The 21,170-nt window shown below is 38.4% G+C and overlaps 2 protein-coding genes across 6 annotated transcripts; one reads left to right on the forward strand and one right to left on the reverse strand.

The window, feature by feature from the left end:
* The first annotated feature begins 1,307 nt into the window (after window positions 1–1,307).
* cdv3 (carnitine deficiency-associated gene expressed in ventricle 3) lies at window positions 1,308–8,327 on the forward strand. 4 transcript variants are annotated; one of them, XM_033638482.2, is made up of 5 exons: window positions 1,308–1,715; window positions 2,436–2,509; window positions 4,122–4,258; window positions 5,093–5,255; window positions 6,275–8,327. In XM_033638482.2, exons 1-5 carry the CDS (start codon window positions 1,530–1,532, stop codon window positions 6,399–6,401), a joined length of 687 nt encoding a protein of 228 aa, XP_033494373.1. In that variant the 5' UTR covers window positions 1,308–1,529; the 3' UTR covers window positions 6,402–8,327. The 4 variants fall into 4 exon arrangements, with proteins under 4 accessions (XP_033494373.1, XP_078018592.1, XP_033494372.1 ...); XM_078162466.1 differs by having other exon boundaries at window positions 1,312–1,715; window positions 5,093–5,259; XM_033638481.2 differs by having other exon boundaries at window positions 1,380–1,715; window positions 2,433–2,509; window positions 6,275–6,539.
* LOC117264492 (uncharacterized) lies at window positions 8,318–21,029 on the reverse strand. 2 transcript variants are annotated; one of them, XM_078162467.1, is made up of 11 exons: window positions 20,996–21,029; window positions 19,394–19,429; window positions 19,168–19,239; window positions 17,559–18,891; window positions 16,937–16,981; window positions 15,195–15,263; window positions 13,594–13,629; window positions 13,368–13,439; window positions 11,139–11,183; window positions 8,530–8,616; window positions 8,318–8,454 (listed from the first exon to the last, which is right to left on the reverse strand). In XM_078162467.1, exons 4-11 carry the CDS (start codon window positions 17,607–17,609, stop codon window positions 8,440–8,442), a joined length of 420 nt encoding a protein of 139 aa, XP_078018593.1. In that variant the 5' UTR covers window positions 17,610–18,891; window positions 19,168–19,239; window positions 19,394–19,429; window positions 20,996–21,029; the 3' UTR covers window positions 8,318–8,439. The 2 variants fall into 2 exon arrangements, with proteins under 2 accessions (XP_078018593.1, XP_078018594.1); XM_078162468.1 differs by lacking the exon at window positions 11,139–11,183.
* Window positions 21,030–21,170: the final 141 nt, after the last annotated feature.

Raw genomic sequence — 21,170 nt, forward strand, 5'->3', positions numbered from 1 at the left:
AGCATGGAGGAGGAGGTGTGATGGTGTGGGGGTGTTTTGCTGGTGACACTGTTGGGGATTTATTCAAAATTGAAGGCACACTGAACCAGCATGGCTACCACAGCATCCTGCAGCGACATGCCATCCCATCCGGTTTGCGTTTAGTTGGACGATCATTTATTTTTCAACAGGACAATGACCCCAAACACACCTCCAGGCTGTGTAAGGGCTATTTGACCAAGAAGGAGAGTGATGGAGTGCTGCGGCAGATGACCTGGCCTCCACAGTCACCGGACCTGAACCCAATCCAGATGGTTTGGGGTGAGCTGGACCGCAGAGTGAAGGCAAAGGGGCCAACAAGTGCTAAACACCTCTGGGAACTCCTTCAAGACTGTTGGAAAACCATTTCAGGTGACTACCTCTTGAAGCTCATGGAGAGAATGCCAAGAGTGTGCAAAGCAGTAATCAGAGCAAAGGGTGGCTATTTTGAAGAAACTAGAATATAAAACATGTTTTCAGTTATTTCACCTTTTTTTGTTAAGTACATAACTCCACATGTGTTCATTCATAGTTTTGATGCCTTCAGTGAGAATCTACAATGTAAATAGTCATGAAAATAAAGAAAACGCATTGAATGAGAAGGTGTGTCCAAACTTTTGGCCTGTACTGTATATATATATATATATATATATATATATATATATGTACAAAAAAATTAAATATGACTGATGTATATGAAAAATGTACTAATATTGTGAATATTTTTAAGAGTACAAGCTTCTTCCACATTATTGTCATTTACTCTTATTTTACAATTCTGTATATTCATGATAATTGATGCCTGAATCTGCTGGCAATAGTATTTAAACAAAAAAGTAATAAAAACATTTTTGGAAGTAAGGAATTAAAACTGAATTTAATTTTAGAGGATTTAATAAAAAATAATAATAATAAAATACAGAAAAAAATAAATAAAATATGACTGATGTATATGAAAAATGTACTAATATTGTGACTAATTTTAAGAGTACAAGTTTCTTCCACATCATTGTAATTCACTCTTATTTTACAATTCTTTATATTCATGATATTTAATTCCTGAATCTGCTCTCAATAGTATTAAAACAAACAAACAAAAAATAACTTCAGGGGAGAAAAATTGAATTATTATTTTTAGTATTTTTAAAATTAAAATACAGAAAAAAATATATAATTTAATATAACTGATGTATATGAGAAAAAGTACTAATATTGTGACTATTTTTTTGTGGCTCATACTATTTCCGGTTCAGGATAGAGGTGTTTCCGGGTGACGGTACAGATTTGTCAAATAGCCCGTGCATGGCATGGTTGTCAGGATAGTCATCAATTCGGCCAAGGAACCAGGGTGGACATTTTTATCAGCGTGTAACAACAGAAGTTAAACCGCCAGAGGAAGGACTAACTCCATCTTTACTGACCGTCTGAGCAGCTGTCCTCACCGCCGGGGAGCAGATTTTCACATTTGTCATTGCTCGGTTAGCTCACTAGTTTAACGTTGCTCTTTGAAAATGGCGGATCTACCACCAGAGAAGAGCCTGGACGATTTCTTTGCCAAGCGGGATAAAAAGAAGAAGAAAGAGAAAGGAAAGGGCAAAGACACCGCCGCTGGGCCGACGTCGGCTGTGGTGAAAAAGACTAAAAAGGAGAAGGAAAAATCTGCGAAAAACGAGAATCAGGACACACAGATTGAAAAGGTAACTACTCCCTGGTAACTTTTTTGCCTCAGTCTTTCCCAGATACCGGTGTCGTGTCAAATTTTGCATCCCTCGTCACAATCTGCTTCCTGCTTATATTTAGCCCGCTTTGCTAACGCGTCTCTAACGTTTCTCCCGTTAATGCAGGAAAACCATGCGTGTAACGTTAATAGAGATGTGAAGGGAGGCAAAGCCGGTTGCTAGCTAGCATATGGTTTCACCTGGAGCACATTCAGACGGGAGACGACATTTAGCACGCGTTGTACACTTAATTTTTTTACAACATTAGCTTCCGTCAAGCGTCAAAATATTAGCTACACGTTGACGTTTGAGGCCCACTTATCAGCTAATAGAGTGTTAAAGGCCGTGTGTGTGCAAGGGGGAGCTGTCATCCTCTTCTTTGAATCGTGGCTGTGCAACTAGGCCGAGCCGCCATTTGTCACAAGTTTGCACGGTGTCCACATCCTTTTTAGCTTTTAGATAACATTATTATGATTGTGTGACAATTAAACATTATCGTTTATAAGGTAAGATAACTTGTCACACTGGTGGGTAACGTTGACCTATGCTGGTATGGCCTGTATATTAGTTTCCTGGGAAGAGACTAGGGTGCAGATGTTTTATTAAAGGAGGGCCTAAGTGAGTTAGGCATCACCCATATTACCAGTGTAGTTTTACTGTAATAAGCGTTGTGTATTAATGCCTTTTTCTGCCAAGGAGGACGAGGAATGGAAAGATTTTGAGCAGAAAGAAGTGGATTACAGCGGGCTCCGGCTTCAGGCTTTACAGATAAGGTGAGAATCACATATGTATTTGGTTGTCTTGATTCCTTGTCCACATGACATCATTTGAGTGTGTTTACTTAAGTGTGTAATCACCTGAACATTAGAATTGTTGTGTTTTCATTACCTTACAATGAGCTGTTAATTCTACACAAGGAGGGGGTCCTCATCCTCGGAGATTGCCATGTTGAACCGCATGTTTCTACAGTAGCCCAGAATGGACAAACCAAACACTGACTCTAGATAGAGCCTTTTGCGTTTTCGCATTGGCCACCAGCCCTTCAGTGACAAGAGCATAGGAAAAACACTGATTTTTTTAAAATTTGAAACTACTTTCCTACACTAAATCCCCTAAGTCTTAAACACTGGACCTTTTAAGTGATTATACTACTGGAAGAAGCAAGAAGACAGCATGTATGTTTTGAACCTCCCCAGTGTTTTTATGTAGCAGTCATTGTGCATTGGTTTTGGGGCAAATTCTGGGTGTCAAGGCACAGTTAGTCTGACTCCAGATTAGGGCTGCAACTAACGATTATTTTCATTGTTGACTAATCTGTCGATTATTACTTTGATTAGTCGACAAATCATTATATCGAAAAATGTATTAAAATGTTGAAAAATGTTGGTCTGTCTCTCCCAAACCCCAAAATTATGTCATCTAATGTCTTGTTTCGTACTCAAGCCCAAGGGTTTTAGTTCATGGTCATGGGAGAGTGTGTAAAGCTGCCAATATTTGAACGTAAGAAGCTGCAGTAAGCGTATTTTGGGGTACCTTTATAGTACTTTTCTATGAAAAATGACTCAAACCGATTAGTCGACTACTAAAATAGTCACCGATTATTTTAATAGTCGATTAGTCATCAATTAGTCGACTAATCGTTGCAGCCCTAGATCAGTTTTATTTTTTTCAGGTCTCCAGAGACAAAGTTACCATCAGTATCCTCAGATCCATAGTGATGGCAGAGGTCCTGGAGAGTGTCTGTAACAGCACTTAAAACTATGTATTTTGACACATCCCCCTCAGTATTTAGAACATGTGCATCCCTCCCTGTATTTATATTCAATGCATAACAATAACAGTACAGAAAAACTGATGAACTGCACTGTTAAACCAAAAGCGAACACCATAATTGCAGCTTATGTGTTTGAGTAAAACATGTGATTTGGATGAATTTCATGCAGATTATTTCCCTTTGAATACTACATCAGAAGAACCTTTCATTAAATTTTCTTTCTTAATCAAGTATATTTATTTTTTTTTATTTTATTATGAAACTATGATTTGAAACGCTACCTTACTATTTGGATTGATTGTTGTGGTGTAATACCCTCACAATACTTATTAATGCAGCCTTACTGAAAATAAACTGTCAAAATGAATTACTTTTTAGGCATAAAATGAACCATTTGTCAGTGCCAGTGTCATTTTAACCATCCTTACTTTATCTGATAGGTTGTGTCGTGAGTTTTAGTGCATATTACAAATGATATGTATTTTAAATTGATAAATAGATTAACCTGTTTTACAAGCAGATCTCTGTCAAACTCAACTGGAGAAACAAAAAAATCTTGGATAACTCACCATGGGTTCACCACAGCTCAACTGCCTACTGTCTGTCTGTAGTGACGAGAAAGAGGAAGAGGAGTATGAGAAGGAGGAGGTTGGTGAGGATGGAGAGATCATTCTGGTCAGCGGAGACAAAATGTCTGGTCCCTGGAACAAGTCTGGTGCCGCCCCAGCTCCTGCTGCTGCACCCGTGCGTGAGTAAACCCACTCAAACTTTCATTTGTTTTAAAGTGTCAGGAATTGACAGTCAGGGAATGGGCATAACGCTGTTTATTAAGGTCCTTAAAAAGTATCTTAAGTACATATTTACTGATAAAAGGCCTTACATGCTCATAAATTCAGATTGGATGGGTCTTAAAGGTCCAGTATGTAGGCTTCAGGGGGATATATGGCAGAAATGTAATATAATATTCATAACTAGTTTTCCTTAGTTTAAAATCATCGTACAATAAGAATTGTTGTTTTTGTTACCTTAGATAGAATGAGCTATTTATATCTACATACGGAGAGATTACTCTTCTATGGAGCCTGCCATGTTGTTCTACAGTAGCCCAGAACGGACAAACCAAACACTGGCTCTATTTGGGGCCATTCACATTTTTGCATCAGCCACCGTCGTTCTCCTGCACGCTGGACACACAAGAGAAGTTTCAGCTCTCCAACCTCACCACTAGATGTCACTAAACCTGACTCACTGGACCTTTAAATATTTTTAGTCATGTCACTGCTAGAATATCAGGTGTTGTCGCACATGGATCAGGCCATCAGTCTGCATTGTTAAACTAAGACCTTGTTTATTTTTCTGTGCTGAGAGCAGTAAGCACAGTGAGTATCATCTGTGTCATTTTACCTTACTGGTCATTTTGAACTGACATCAATGAATTTACCATATTTTCACTTTTGTTGTGTATTTCTTTAGCAAGTTTGCTCTTAAATTTCATTTTAAGAGTCTTACATTTAACTTGTTTATGCCTTTAGGAACCCCACATTATTTTTTCTTCAAACGGGTGTGATTTTTATAATTACAGAGGAGGTAGAGGAGCCTGAGTCGAAGCCTGCTGGTGTATATCGCCCCCCAGGGGCTCGGCTGTCCAATGCCAGAAGAGCTCCCACCCAGGGGCCTCCTGAGATCTTCAGTGACGCACAGTTTCCCTCCCTACTGTCCACCGCCAAGCATACGGAGACACGCAAGTAGGTAGAGTCCGATAGCAATAGTTTGTTTAACAGGGTTTTTCCTGGCTCAAAATGAGGCGGAGGTGGTACCATCCTGATCACGTGTACCGTGGCTTCAGCAAACACTGTTTTACAAGCAGTATGTTCTCTGAGTCATAGTAATCATATGTGTGTGTGAAGTGATTTTCGTGACATTACACTGTATAAGAGTGAAGTTACTGAATATTTTTTACAACAAGAATTCCCCAAAATTATGCAAAAGCACATTTTTACCAAATTAAGTGTTGTAGTGTAACTTAACGGAGACCATTGATGTGTGAAGGGATTTTTGGGGACACTACATTGACTATGAGCAAATATTTTTATAGCATTTCTTTTCAGTGTTGCCGTTAGACGGCCCCTACATACTTGTCTCACAACAGGCTGCACATAGAGAGCAACGTTATTTGCCCAGCTCGGAGGACGACTCATTTTGATGAAAATAAGGTTGGAGCTTATTGTCTGCTCTACTACAGTTGGAAGCAGGCATGTTTTTTGTTTCAACAATGTTTTGCTTATGAGTCCAGGAATTTTGAATCTGCATAGAGCTGCATTCACAAACGCCAACTATCATTTGCAATGGCATTGTTAAATGCCAGCTGGTGATATAAAACTATATTAAAAAAATTGTGCTGCAGGGAAAGAGAGAATAATAAGGACCTCATCGGCTTTCTTTCTTGTGTATCGGGCTGATGCCTGCTTTGCTGCAGTTCAGCCAAAAACAGGCAGCTCTTTTCTTCCTCTTTGGCTGCGCCTTTCCCGGTGCACTGTGCTGATTACCATACAGTGCCACCACATTGGTGTGATGCTGCAATTGCAGTAACAAATGATAGAAATTCACCAAGAGCAAGTTTGTTGGGAAATAGAGTTTACCATAAAGACCCCCGCTAAGAGCTGGAGACGCCGCCTCGTACTTGTCTATGCAGGAAAAACCCTGGTTTAAGTGACAGGTTAATGTCTTGCTGCAGTTTGATTTAAATGTTACATGTCTGTTTCAGGGACAGGGAAATGGAGAAGACCTTTGAAGTTGTGAAACACAGGAACCGTGGTAGAGAGGAGAGCGGTGGCGCCTCTATGCAGCACTTGCAACTCGACAACCAATATGCCATCCTGGGGGATAAGTAGAGCCATTTCCCTCCATCCCCTGGCCCCTTCAGCTCGGTCCTGCCCAGCCCCTCGAAGGAAGCTGAACTCCAGCTGTGTTGACTGCAGTCCCTACAGAGCCCACCTGCCAACATCACCACACTGGTTACTCACACACACACACAGCATCATATTCATGCACAGCAATACAACCGCAGCACATACAATGACACTCCCTTTAAATAAATGGCAGCACTTAACATACACTGGTTGGCAAAACTGAAGGACTGCATCTGAAGGGGCTGTTGAAAGAGGGAATAATTGAAAAGGAATTGGCAAAATACACCCAAACGTACAACACTGCAGCAGCAACAGCAGATGACAGATTTGTCCTGTGTGGATTGTACTCAGAGCAGCAGTTGTGTGGCGCAACCTTTCTCTGGACTTCAACTTGCTTCAATAAAGCCACAGAGGATAACTTTAGGCAAGATGATTTTACAAACTTCTGTGAAAATATCTATTTTTTTGCAAGATCGTTATAACCCAATCGCACACGATATTTTGTGGTGTTTTTGAGTTGCGGTGGGGGCTTCAGGCGTGGGGATACTACCTCAGCAGCAAAGCTGGTGGTGACAACGTGGACTGAGCTTTTTTTTTTTTTTTTTTTTTTTCCTCCCTGCTGTGGTGGTGAACGAGGCAAACATCAGCCCCTCCCCACATACAAGCCGGCCATCAGGCTCTTTAATTTAGAAACTTGAAGCTTTTTTTTTTTCCTTTCATCACGGTGATGACACTCTGCAAAGATCTATGGACAAGAAGCGATAGGTTGTGGTCCTCATTTAGAATTTCTATATAAAGTGGCCTTACTGATAGAAAGAGAAACTGCTTTGTCATCTGAAGAGAACTCTGCTTGTTGTCTCACAGGCTGCTGCCTGCCTCTGGATCTCACCACTTGTGACAAAAAAAAACAACAAAAAAACATACAAATGAAAAAAATCCTTCTGTTCAAGAATGTAGTGCTGTTGTAGTTTGCCTGATGATTACAGCTACTAACTGTTTTTCATATCCACTGTTTGATTTTGCTGCCCCTCTCTTATTTTGGTCTGTTTTAGACATCAGCAAAAGAAATTAAAGCTTGTTTCTAATCTCAAATCATTCTTTCGGTAACAAATGTTTTACAGTGATTTGACACCAGATGCTCACAGATGTTACAGTATCAAGAAAAATGATGGGAAACCACTTTTAACACACATTTATTGAGGTTGTGTGGCCATACTGAGTTCACAGCTTTTATAATTTGTTGTGAAGTGGTACCGTTCAACCCCAGTTTTAACACCTTTTTTTAAAAAAAAAATCAAGGCTTTTCCGCATAAGTAAATGTACTGTCAGCCCTCATTGCAGTTGCGTAGAACAGGAAGCTTGTGCATTATTTCCAGAGAGTTAGTTACTACTCGTCTGTAAAAGCAAACCATCACCAAACCAACAGAGTACTACCAACTTACAAAATAAGTGGTACACTCAGCTAAATTCTTTTTTTTTTTCTTTTCTACAAGCATAGTTATGTTTAGAAAGAAGAAGAACTGGATTTATGTTCTATGTTTCTGTCCTTTCCATAAAAGATGTCGGGGAGCGTTGATCCCTGCTGGAACACTTTGGGTGGACATAGATAATATTTGTGATGAAAAGAGAAGAGCCTAATACAAAAAAATAAAGTGTTCCTTGTTACTGAAGTCTTGTGTGAATCTTTAAACGTTGAAAATTGGGATTTACTGTAAGTGGTGTCTTTTACCAGAAAAAGTGTTGTCCAGTTGTAAACTCAAGACTTGTTAACCTGCTGTCCCTCTCATAGTCGCTGAATTGGTGTCTCATTTTGACAAATCGTGAAATTATCAAGATCCAGCCCCTTTTGGAAAAAGTAGACATTTCAAATGAATTCCAAGCATACTAATAAAAGAAACTTTTCTCACACAACAGACTTGAAATGTTTATTTGAAGGAGGCAGTAACACCAGCAGAGTACTTAAGAGGTCGTCTCTGTCTCTGATTTGAAACATGTCGCCATCTGTTCGGCCCCTCTGTCTTCATGTTTGCTTCCCCTGAAAAGACAGACAGTTTTACATCCTAAAATCATAATAAACACTAATGGTGGTGAATGCTGAAAAGTTTGTTACCTGGTTCACGTTTCCTGTGTGTGGTTCAGTCGGAAACTCATCGCCACTTTTAAGAGGGCTCCAGATACTGAATGGAGGTGGAGTGGTCTGAAGGAAAAGAAGAAAACACTTGAGGAACTTACAGTAAAACTGATGCAAATTTGTTGATGAATTATCTCATTTATCTCATTCCACATGATAACATTTTGTGTTTTCCTATTAGTTCATCAGACTTCAATATTGGCTTAGTTGCACAGTGTAGGTTTTGTCGCAACATTGGGTGGGGGACCTTGGCGTAGATGTCTTTAATTTTGGCAAAGCACAGTCCTCTGCCACTTTCATGTTTCTGTTAGGGTGGGGGACAAATGTACATGTTCTAATATTAAGGGGATGTGTCCCTGGCGTCCCTTCTTAAATCTCATTTTATGTTTTGGATGGGGGGACAAATGTACATATTAGGGGTTCCCATCGTAGTGGAAAACCTGGAAAAGTCATGGAATTTCACCCTCACATTTTGCAGGCCTTGAAAAGTCAAGGAATTAGTAAAACTCATTGAAAGTTTTGGAAAGGTCATGGGATTTTTTTGCATGTGTAATGAAATTGAACAGTAGTCTTCCATGGACAACCTTTCACGTAATATAAGATAACAGCTAATGAATAGCTGTTGATGCAATGTAGCTCTAATATCCATAAATGTGTGGCAACGTTTTGTTTACCATCACGTACATTTATCCGTTTTCTCCTGGTGTTCCAGCTCTCTCTTCATCTATGGCAGCTACCTGAAATTATGTTTGGGGGCACAGTAGCTCAGTCTGTGGGGACTTGGGTTCAGAACCGGAGGGTCACGGGCTCAAGTCCCAGTCTTGACCAAATATGGAGTGTGGACTGGTGGCTGGAAGGTGCCAGTTAACCTCCTGGGCAGCACTGAGGTGCCCTCAAGCAAGGCACCAGCACCCCAACTGCTCAGGGCGCCTATCCATGGACACTCCCTCACCCTCTCCCCCAACATCCCTCCATTTAACATATGTTATAGGTCCTGTTTGTGCATGTGTGTGTATTTCAGGCCTGTGTGTATTTGACAGCAAAGTGAAACATTTAATGTAATAAAATATATCTTCTTTGTCTTTGAATAGAGTTTGAATCTGATCTGATGTTTGGAAAATGCAGAGCAAGTGGAGCAAGGAAATATATATATATATATATATATATATTATAGGTCCTTGAAAAATCATGGAAAAGTTTTTGTCAAGGAAAATGTGAGGGCACCCTGCATGCTCTAAATACTAAGGGGTGATGTGTCCCCAATTATATCTACACCTATGCTACCTTGCAACCCTGCTCTCCTGTGTTAAATGCTAAAAAAGGATTAAATGGCAAAACATTGCAAATAATAAACTAAACAAACACAGGTCTTATTAGACAGTGCTTTGAGTAAACTTTATTTCATTATATTTGAGTGGGATTGTTCCTCCTATTTTGATCTGCTGTTACTATCGCCGACCACCAGGTGGTGCTGCAGCTATCAATGCGCAATGAGCCCGTTCCGGTTTAACAAAACAGATTTGTAATGGCGGGCTAGCTAAACTCAAGTTGTTAGAAATTAGCTACACTTTTACTGTGAAAAGAACTGACTGGAGACACTGACATCTACAAAAACACTGAGAAAGACGGCAAAAGCACCAATTTTCCGAACAAGTCGGTGGATAAAAACAGAAAGGTGCTGAAATTACGTTTAACAGTAATTTATTCTGGAGCTGATGTTGATGCTAGCTAAGCTAACGTTAGCCCTGCAAGTGACAGCCGCGCCTCCATAGACTGAATTAAGTCACCTGTTTGACCAGGTAATCACATGCAACCAAAGGAGCACTTGCTAGTCATGTAGCTGTTTATGGCCATTGTATTAATACTATTATTGTTGTTAGTTTAGCGCTATAACAAGATACAGGTCTGCTATTGCACTAGTGGGCCCCGTTTGTTGCCTCCGCTAACATTATCTGTGCACTAAGGCTACTCACACAACATCCCCTTTGCAATCTTTAACAAAAAATGAAAAGGTTATATTTTCCCATTACCCAGAGGGTGAATCCTTGAAAGTATTTTTGTTGATCTCACAAATCTCTTCTGTCTGTCAGGAATGATAACATGCTTTCCTGAGGCAAAACCAACATTTGAAACCAGTATGTTCACAGATTTGGGCACTGCCTTGACCCACCTTCACCTCTTGAAATTTATATATTTCAGTGATGGTTTCTCCACCATCTTTCCACGCAGACAGTAGACATATTTGCACAGCAGCTGGATAACAGGTGGGACCTTACTGTTTTGATTTCCCCAGCTAAGGCTCTTTTAGGGAATGCTGTATGACAACATTTTTAGATGTAATTTCCCCCCATTTCCAAGAAGCCATTCATTTCTATGTGTGTTAGTTCTGCTGCAGTGGTGCCAGCTGCCTGTATCTTATCAACAGTTCTAATTTATTTGGAGGTAACACTATATCATCATAATGCTATTTTAATTTCCTGGCCGTTCAGTTTGTGCTGTGACTACTACCAGTCAGCCTCTATTGATTACAGAAATCCTCTCAGTGATCTTTTGGACTTGGCTTACCTCCTGCCACTTTTTTCACATACCTTTATTGCCTTTTTTGCAAGCGGCACCGTGCCTCCTTCAGACAGCTGAAATTGGAATGTATAGCACTTGGATTAAAAACATATACATAGACTACAAACCCTAAACCAAAGGCATCACACTGGGTGTTCTGTTTCTGCAGGGTCATTGACATAAGAGTCCAGACGAATGCAGGAAAATAATCAATAAACCTGTTTCGTAGAGGCGACAGTGGTATGATCAAAGCACCAGCTTATTCACTGATTCTTGTGTGTCATGTACATACATATTCCTCATTTATGTCACAGTTGTTGAGTTTAAATCGGACGTCAGGTTCTGCAATCTATGTTTAACACTGTCAGTTAAGCAATAGTTGTACATTGTTAAATATACAGCACATTAAATAACATCTGAAACACTAATATAAACTATTCTTAGCGCTAGGTGAGACAAAGTTGCCAAAATTCAAGTCACTGCAAAATGAAAAGCAAAGTGCAGTACTTTATTTACCAGGTTACAGCCAGAGTAATACATTACAGAATAAAACCTACATAGCAAAAGCAATGTTAAATATTTTTAATCAATTAAAGTTGTTTCCTTTTCAGTAAAGCTGGTCAAATCCACCAATCCATCACACTGTCTTACCGAGGCTGCGAGAATGAATCCCACCAAACACAGCAGTGTCAGTCCTCTCATCTTGACCACAAATTAGCCTCCTGTCTGCTCATACAACTGCTTTATAGTGTCCATGACAGTAGGCAGGGTCTATTGCATAAAAGTGTTCTAGTTTAATACCAAAGTCCAACAGGGTATATTTGTGAGGCTTACTCAAACAAAACTGCTTCCTGTTTTTTAAGTGTTATTGTGCTCCCATTTGGCCGCTGGAAGTAAAAGGCATTATACTTTCAATAAAAAAAACATTTAACATTAATTCATAACAAGATGTGTAAGTGTAATTAAGGCTTGTTTCTAAATTAATTTAAAAAAAAATCTTGCCCTACTTGCCCTGCATTTTTCTAACATATCAGATTCAAACTCTATTCGAACATGATTTCAGCGAGCTAGCTATGGAAGGAGAGACAGAACGCAAGGTAAAAATTAGGAAGTGTATGTGATAGGAAACAAAACGTCATCACACATTTGTTAATTTCATGACTATTCCAGGCCTGGACAATGTGATTTTTCAGTTTTTTTCTGGTTTTTCATGATTGTGGGAACCCTGCTGATAATCATTTTATTCCTTTTTCCCCCCATCAAAAATCCAAAATATTCTCCAAATGTGAGCTTTTCAAAAGTGACAATTTGCCGCTTTACTCTATATTATGTGATAATAAACTGACTATCTTTGACTTGATGTGTGGACAAAACATGGAATTTGTAGATGTCACCTCGGGATCTGTGAATTTATACTGGATATCTCACTGATACTTCACTATTTCTTAACATTTCACAGACAAAACTGTTAATCAATTGGGGGGGGGTCTTTCCTAAAAGAATTATTTTCATTTAGAAACAAGCCTCCTTGAAAAGTCATGGAAAGGTTTTGATATTTTGTCCATGAAATGTGGGAATCATCTTGGAGATAAATTTTACATTAATAAATTGATTAATTGTTCAACTCTGTTGTAATAGTAAATAGTGTATTTGCTGGGGAATATTTTTGCTGTAGATTAATGCTTATTTGGTGGTCCACAATGTGTTTTTTTTGTGATAATGAATTATTATCTTGTTTTATCAGAGTAGTTGTCAATTTTGTTAATAGACCCAGAAAGTTTAACTGACCTTAAGATAACCAAATTAGGAAATGAAATTACATTTTCACATAATAGTTTTGATAACATGTTTAATTAAAAGAAGCAGTAGCAGAACGATGATGTGCCTGGTGGATTCTCATCCTGGTGGCAGTACTGCTCCATTAGGACTTTAAATGTGTCTTTATCTGTTGAGTTGAGTCCTCCGCTGCGTGTTGTCTTTCACTGATTTGTTTTTCCCCGGAAAAGATAAGAAACAACATGTCAGCGAAAAAGCAGATTTCATTATTTGACAAATAATGAAATCTGCTTTTTTCAAAAGACGGTGGGGTAATTAAATACAAATTGTAGTTAATTACCCCACCCTCTTTTGAAACACATGCGCATGTGCATACTGAACAGTATAAATGAGGTTAGTAATTGGATTTCTCAGATTAGATGCTATTTTACTTGTGACACCAAATGAGAAATTCAGAACAAAATACTTGGATACTTTCTTACCTGGGTGTTGTCTCCATCAGGAAGTGGTGGGAACCCATCATCATTGTCAATTGGTTCCCGAGTGCCAACCCACTGACGGGGAAAATAATCAGCAACACATTACGATGATGTAAGTATGATATATGATGAATTAATTCATTAAAATAACCTGAAGTTCACATTCTTGTATTTTAACACTTTGTCTCAGATGTTTAATCATTAGTTTACTCTGTAAAAGTCTACGTACCACTGCACTTATATTGTTTTGTCTTTCCTGTTGGACCTGAAATAGAAAGGCATAACACTTTAATAAGAAAACACACATTTACCCTAATCCAGTGACACAACAGTGGGTGTTTGGTTGTTCCTCCATGTCTGCAGAAAGCCCTTTACAGGATTAAACTTGGACTGTGAAAGAACCCAAAATCCTGCTCTGTCCATATGAATCTGACTTTTTTTGTCCTTTGACTGTCCTGTATTCAAAGGTTCTGTATGCAACCTTAAGAGCATTAATACAAAAGTATACCACTATGTACTGTGTGAAGATATAGTGGCATAATGGCATCCTGAGCAGAGAATGAAGTCATGCTACCTCTGTGTGTGTTATAGTGAGTTTGTCTGAGGTTTATTGTGGTAGGCCGTTCCAGCATTGTGTCCATGTGGGCCTGGTCAATTGTTTTCTAATAAACAATAAATATAGCAACTTCTAATCAAACCTTACCAATTTCAGGTTTAAAATAACTTCAGATTGGGTCCGCTACAAACCACACCCACCTCAGGTTAAAACTCCACCCATTCCTAATACAGATAATGCTGTACTTGGTCATCCGTGGTTAACACCGTTAGCTCTGTCAAGACTATTACTGTTTAGCGTTGTTTATAGAGTTAACACCCTGCTAGCTGCAAGCTCAGTCACCTCTATTTTGAGAAGTGTGTCATATGACAACTCATATGATAAGTCATACGCTCTGAATTTCACAGAGTGCTTCTTTACAAAATATAAGATTTTAATCCAAAGACTGGCTCTGCAGTTTATATTGAACACTCATATAAGCCTGAATATTAGTCCTAAAATTTTAATATGCAGTACACAGAATGAGGTGCTAATGTAGGCTCCCTTTGGGTTAGTCACACCTCTGTAGGTCACACACACACACACACACACACACACATAGCACTGTAAAGTCATGTAGATAAAAGCAGAATACATTATTTTCTAAAATGACAAAGTTTGAAATGGTTTCAATTCGACAGTTCTGGAATAAGAGCTGAAGATTTTTAGTCTACATTTGCAACTGAGGCCTGCTAACAAAAAAAATCATGTACTTAAATCATTGCAAAGAGTGAAGAACTTTGCTTAGCAGGTTAGATATTTATTTATTTTGTTGTAAAAGGACACAGTTGGACAAAGTCAAATTTATTCAAAACCAAGTTATCAGTGGCAAACTTCTCTACCACAAACTCCAAGTTTAACTCAATACTTGAAACTGGTAGATATTATAGAAGAAAGATCCTGTAGATATCACAAAATAAAATCATCTCATGCCTCGAGAGAAAGCTGAAAAAAAAGCACCATTAATCTTGTCCCCTGACATCAGAGGTAAAGAGACATTTGTTGTGATTTGGTATCTTTCCTGCACTGCAACACCCCTCACCTAACCTTTTGTTTGAATTGGAAGTCAAATTCCATTTAAACAAATCAAACTGTTCAAAGCAGGCGACACCATAACCACAAACATTCAACACTCTGTGTACTCTGACTTCTCTTTTTAAAGTTATTTTTTTGGGGCTTTTTGCCTTTATTTAACAGGACATATGGCATGAAGTTTTTCCACAAAGTCTACCCACCGTCGATGTGTTGGTCGTGTTGGTTGTGTTGAACTCGCCCTCCATCGGAAATTGACTCCCTTCTGGCCACTGAAAATTAAAGAATGATTTAGTCCAAGGACATGATGGTATTTGCTTAGTATCCATTTGACAATTTGTTTGCAAAGGATGTTGACATTGGATTTCAAATAAAGCAACTAAATAATAAACATCAGCAGTATTATACACGCTGTAGGCCTTTTCTGATTTGTTAGCTCCTTCGCTCTGACATCTCTCGACTTTGTGCATGTATAGGTCCTGTTTGTGCATCTGTGTGTCTTTCAGACCTGTGCATTAATGACAAAAAGAGTGAAAAAATTGAATTTCCCCTGAGGGTGATTAATAAAATATATAAAATTTAAAAAACAAAAAGAAGAATATTTTAAAATGTGTCCCCAATTATATCTACACCTATGCTACCTTGCAACCCTTCTCTCCTGTGTTAAATGCTAAAAAAGGATTAAATGGCAAAACATTGCAAATAATAAACTAAACAAACACAGGTCTTATTAGACAGTGCTTTGAGTAAACTTTATTTCATTATATTTGAGTGGGATTGTTCCTCCTATTTTGATCTGCTGTTACTATCGCCGACCACCAGGTGGTGCTGCAGCTATCAATGCGCAATGAGCCCGTTCCGGTTTAACAAAACAGATTTGTAATGGCGGGCTAGCTAAACTCAAGTTGTTAGAAATTAGCTACACTTTTACTGTGAAAAGAACCGACTGGAGACACTGACATCTACAAAAACACTGAGAAAGACGGCAAAAGCACCCATTTTCTGAACAAGTCGGTGGATAAAAACAGAAAGGTGCTGAAATTACGTTTAACAGTAATTTATTCTGGAGCTGATGTTGATGCTAGCTAAGCTAACGTTAGCCCTGCAAGTGACAGCCGCGCCTCCATAGACTGAATTAAGTCACCTGTTTGACCAGGTAATCACATGCAACCAAAGGAGCACTTGCTAGTCATGTAGCTGTTTATGGCCATTGTATTAATACTATTATTGTTGTTAGTTTAGCGCTATAACAAGATACAGGTCTGCTGTTGCACTAGTGGGCCCCGTTTGTTGCCTCCGCTAACATTATCTGTGCACTAAGGCTACTCACACAACATCCCCTTTGCAATCTTTAACAAAAAATGAAAAGGTTATATTTTCCCATTACCCAGAGGGTGAATCCTTGAAAGTATTTTTGTTGATCTCACAAATCTCTTCTGTCTGTCAGGAATGATAACATGCTTTCCTGAGGCAAAACCAACATTTGAAACCAGTATGTTCACAGATTTGGGCACTGCCTTGACCCACCTTCACCTCTTGAAATTTATATATTTCAGTGATGGTTTCTCCACCATCTTTCCACGCAGACAGTAGACATATTTGCACAGCAGCTGGATAACAGGTGGGAACTTACTGTTTTGATTTCCCCAGCTAAGGCTCTTTTAGGGAATGCTGTATGACAACATTTTTAGATGTAATTTCCCCCCATTTCCAAGAAGCCATTCATTTCTATGTGTGTTAGTTCTGCTGCAGTGGTGCCAGCTGCCTGTATCTTATCAACAGTTCTAATTTATGTGGAGGTAACACTATATCATCATAATACTATTTTAATTTCCTGGCCGTTCAGTTTGTGCTGTGACTACTACCAGTCAGCCTCTATTGATTACAGAAATCCTCTCAGTGATCTTTTGGACTTGGCTTACCTCCTGCCACTTTTTTCACATACCTTTATTGCCTTTTTTGCAAGTGGCAACGTGCCTCCTTCAGACAGCTGAAATTGGAATGTAAAGCACTTGGATTAAAAACATATACATAGGCTACAAACCCTAAACCAAAGGCATCACATTGGGTGTTCTGTTTCTGCAGGGTCATTGACATAAGAGTCCAGACGAATGCAGGAAAATAATCAATAAACCTGTTTCATAGAGGCGACAGTGGTATGATCAAAGCACCAGCTTATTCACTGATTCTTGTGTGTAATGTACATACATATTCCTCATTTATGTCACAGTTGTTGAGTTTAAATCGGACGTCAGGTTCTGCAATCTATGTTTAACACTGTCAGTTAAGCAATAGTTGTACATTGTTAAATATACAGCACATTAAATAACATCTGAAACACTAATATAAACTATTCTTAGCGCTAGGTGAGACAAAGTTGCCAAAATTCAAGTCACTGCAAAATGAAAAGCAAAGTGCAGTACTTTATTTACCAGGTTACAGCCAGAGTAATACATTACAGAATAAAACCTACATAGCAAAAGCAATGTTAAATATTTTTAATCAATTAAAGTTGTTTCCTTTTCAGTAAAGCTGGTCAAATCCACCAATCCATCACACTGTCTTACCGAGGCTGCGAGAATGAATCCCACCAAACACAGCAGTGTCAGTCCTCTCATCTTGACCACAAATTAGCCTCCTGTCTGCTCATACAACTGCTTTATAGTGTCCATGACAGTAGGCAGGGTCTATTGCATAAAAGTGTTCTAGTTTAATACCAAAGTCCAACAGGGTATATTTGTGAGGCTTACTCAAACAAAACTGCTTCCCGTTTTTTAAGTGTTATTGTGCTCCCATTTGGCCGCTGGAAGTAAAAGGCATTATACTTTCAATAAAAAAAAACATTTAACATTAATTCATAACAAGATGTGTAAGTGTAATTAAGGCTTGTTTCTAAATTAATTTAAAAAAAAAATCTTGCCCTACTTGCCCTGCATTTTTCTAACATATCAGATTCAAACTCTATTCGAACATGATTTCAGCGAGCTAGCTATGGAAGGAGAGACAGAACGCAAGGTAAAAATTAGGAAGTGTATGTGATAGGAAACAAAACGTCATCACACATTTGTTAATTTCATGACTATTCCAGGCCTGGACAATGTGATTTTTCAGTTTTTTTCTGGTTTTTCATGATTGTGGGAACCCTGCTGATAATCATTTTATTCCTTTTCCCCCCCATCAAAAATCCAAAATATTCTCCAAATGTGAGCTTTTCAAAAGTGACAATTTGCCGCTTTACTCTATATTATGTGATAATAAACTGACTATCTTTGACTTGATGTGTGGACAAAACATGGAATTTGTAGATGTCACCTCGGGATCTGTGAATTTATACTGGATATCTCACTGATACTTCACTATTTCTTAACATTTCACAGACAAAACTGTTAATCAATTGGGGGGGGGTCTTTCCTAAAAGAATTATTTTCATTTAGAAACAAGCCTCCTTGAAAAGTCATGGAAAGGTTTTGATATTTTGTCCATGAAATGTGGGAATCATCTTGGAGATAAATTTTACATTAATAAATTGATTAATTGTTCAACTCTGTTGTAATAGTAAATAGTGTATTTGCTGGGGAATATTTTTGCTGTAGATTAATGCTTATTTGGTGGTCCACAATGTGTTTTTTTTGTGATAATGAATTATTATCTTGTTTTATCAGAGTAGTTGTCAATTTTGTTAATAGACCCAGAAAGTTTAACTGACCTTAAGATAACCAAATTAGGAAATGAAATGACATTTTCACATAATAGTTTTGATAACATGTTTAATTAAAAGAAGCAGTAGCAGAACGATGATGTGCCTGGTGGATTCTCATCCTGGTGGCAGTACTGCTCCATTAGGACTTTAAATGTGTCTTTATCTGTTGAGTTGAGTCCTCCGCTGCGTGTTGTCTTTCACTGATTTGTTTTTCCCCGGAAAAGATAAGAAACAACATGTCAGCGAAAAAGCAGATTTCATTATTTGACAAATAATGAAATCTGCTTTTTTCAAAAGACAGTGGGGTAATTAAATACAAATTGTAGTTAATTACCCCACCCTCTTTTGAAACACATGCGCATGTACATACTGAACAGTATAAATGAGGTTAGTAATTGGATTTCTCAGATTAGATGCTATTTTACTTGTGACACCAAATGAGAAATTCAGAACAAAATACTTGGATACTTTCTTACCTGGGTGTTGTCTCCATCAGGAAGTGGTGGGAACCCGTCATCATTGTCAATTGGTTCCCGAGTGCCAACCCACTGACGGGGAAAATAATCAGCAACACATTACGATGATGTAAGTATGATATATGATGAATTAATTCATTAAAATAACCTGAAGTTCACATTCTTGTATTTTAACACTTTGTCTCAGATGTTTAATCATTAGTTTACTCTGTAAAAGTCTACGTACCACTGCACTTATATTGTTTTGTCTTTCCTGTTGGACCTGAAATAGAAAGGCATAACACTTTAATAAGAAAACACACATTTACCCTAATCCAGTGACACAACAGTGGGTGTTTGGTTGTTCCTCCATGTCTGCAGAAAGCCCTTTACAGGATTAAACTTGGACTGTGAAAGAACCCAAAATCCTGCTCTGTCCATATGAATCTGACTTTTTTTGTCCTTTGACTGTCCTGTATTCAAAGGTTTTGTATGCAACCTTAAGAGCATTAATACAAAAGTATACCACTATGTGCTGTGTGAAGATATAGTGGCATAATGGCATCCTGAGCAGAGAATGAAGTCATGCTACCTCTGTGTGTGTTATAGTGAGTTTGTCTGAGGTTTATTGTGGTAGGCCGTTCCAGCATTGTGTCCATGTGGGCCTGGTCAATTGTTTTCTAATAAACAATAAATATAGCAACTTCTAATCAAACCTTACCAATTTCAGGTTTAAAATAACTTCAGATTGGGTCCGCTACAAACCACACCCACCTCAGGTTAAAACTCCACCCATTCCTAATACAGATAATGCTGTACTTGGTCATCCGTGGTTAACACCGTTAGCTCTGTCAAGACTATTACTGTTTAGCGTTGTTTATAGAGTTAACACCCTGCTAGCTGCAAGCTCAGTCACCTCTATTTTGAGAAGTGTGTCATATGACAACTCATATGATAAGTCATACGCTCTGAATTTCACAGAGTGCTTCTTTACAAAATATAAGATTTTAATCCAAAGACTGGCTCTGCAGTTTATATTGAACACTCATATAAGCCTGAATATTAGTCCTAAAATTTTAATATGCAGTACACAGAATGAGGTGCTAATGTAGGCTCCCTTTGGGTTAGTCACACCTCTGTAGGTCACACACACACACACACACACACACACATAGCACTGTAAAGTCATGTAGATAAAAGCAGAATACATTATTTTCTAAAATGACAAAGTTTGAAATGGTTTCAATTCGACAGTTCTTGAATAAGAGCTGAAGATTTTTAGTCTACATTTGCAACTGAGGCCTGCTAACAAAAAAAATCATGTACTTAAATCATTGCAAAGAGTGAAGAACTTTGCTTAGCAGGTTAGATATTTATTTATTTTGTTGTAAAAGGACACAGTTGGACAAAGTCAAATTTATTCAAAACCAAGTTATCAGTGGCAAACTTCTCTACCACAAACTCCAAGTTTAACTCAATACTTGAAACTGGTAGATATTATAGAAGAAAGATCCCGTAGATATCACAAGATAAAATCATCTCATGCCTCGAGAGAAAGCTGAAAAAAAAAGCACCATTAATCTTGTCCCCTGACATCAGAGGTAAAGAGACATTTGTTGTGATTTGGTATCTTTCCTGCACTGCAACACCCCTCACCTAACCTTTTGTTTGAATTGGAAGTCAAATTCCATTTAAACAAATCAAACTGTTCAAAGCAGGCGACACCATAACCACAAACATTCAACACTCTGTGTACTCTGACTTCTCTTTTTAAAGTTATTTTTTTGGGGCTTTTTGCCTTTATTTAACAGGACATATGGCATGAAGTTTTTCCACAAAGTCTACCCACCGTCGATGTGTTGGTCGTGTTGGTTGTGTTGAACTCGCCCTCCATCGGAAATTGACTCCCTGCTGGCCACTGAAAATTAAAGAATGATTTAGTCCAAGGACATGATGGTATTTGCTTAGTATCCATTTGACAATTTGTTTGCAAAGGATGTTGACATTGGATTTCAAATAAAGCA

This window comes from Epinephelus lanceolatus, chromosome 20, assembly GCF_041903045.1.
Source record: "Epinephelus lanceolatus isolate andai-2023 chromosome 20, ASM4190304v1, whole genome shotgun sequence".
NCBI lineage: Eukaryota > Metazoa > Chordata > Actinopteri > Perciformes > Serranidae > Epinephelus > Epinephelus lanceolatus.

Excerpts from the sequence above, each read along its gene's own strand:
- cdv3 (XM_033638481.2), top strand. The coding sequence starts at position 1,530 with ATGGCGGATCTACCACCAGAGAAGAGCCTGGACGATTTCTTTGCCAAG. Across the intron at positions 1,716-2,432 it reads AGGACACACAGATTGAAAAG|GAGGACGAGGAATGGAAAGA; the intron begins GTAACTACTCCC and ends TTTTCTGCCAAG. Across the intron at positions 4,259-5,092 it reads TCCTGCTGCTGCACCCGTGC|AGGAGGTAGAGGAGCCTGAG; the intron begins GTGAGTAAACCC and ends TTATAATTACAG.
- LOC117264492 (XM_078162467.1), bottom strand. The coding sequence starts at position 17,609 with ATGAGAGGACTGACACTGCTGTGTTTGGTGGGATTCATTCTCGCAGCC. Across the intron at positions 16,982-17,558 it reads GATTCATTCTCGCAGCCTCG|CTGTCTGAAGGAGGCACGTT; the intron begins GTAAGACAGTGT and ends TTCCAATTTCAG. Across the intron at positions 13,440-13,593 it reads AAAACAATATAAGTGCAGTG|TGGGTTGGCACTCGGGAACC; the intron begins GTACGTAGACTT and ends TTTCCCCGTCAG.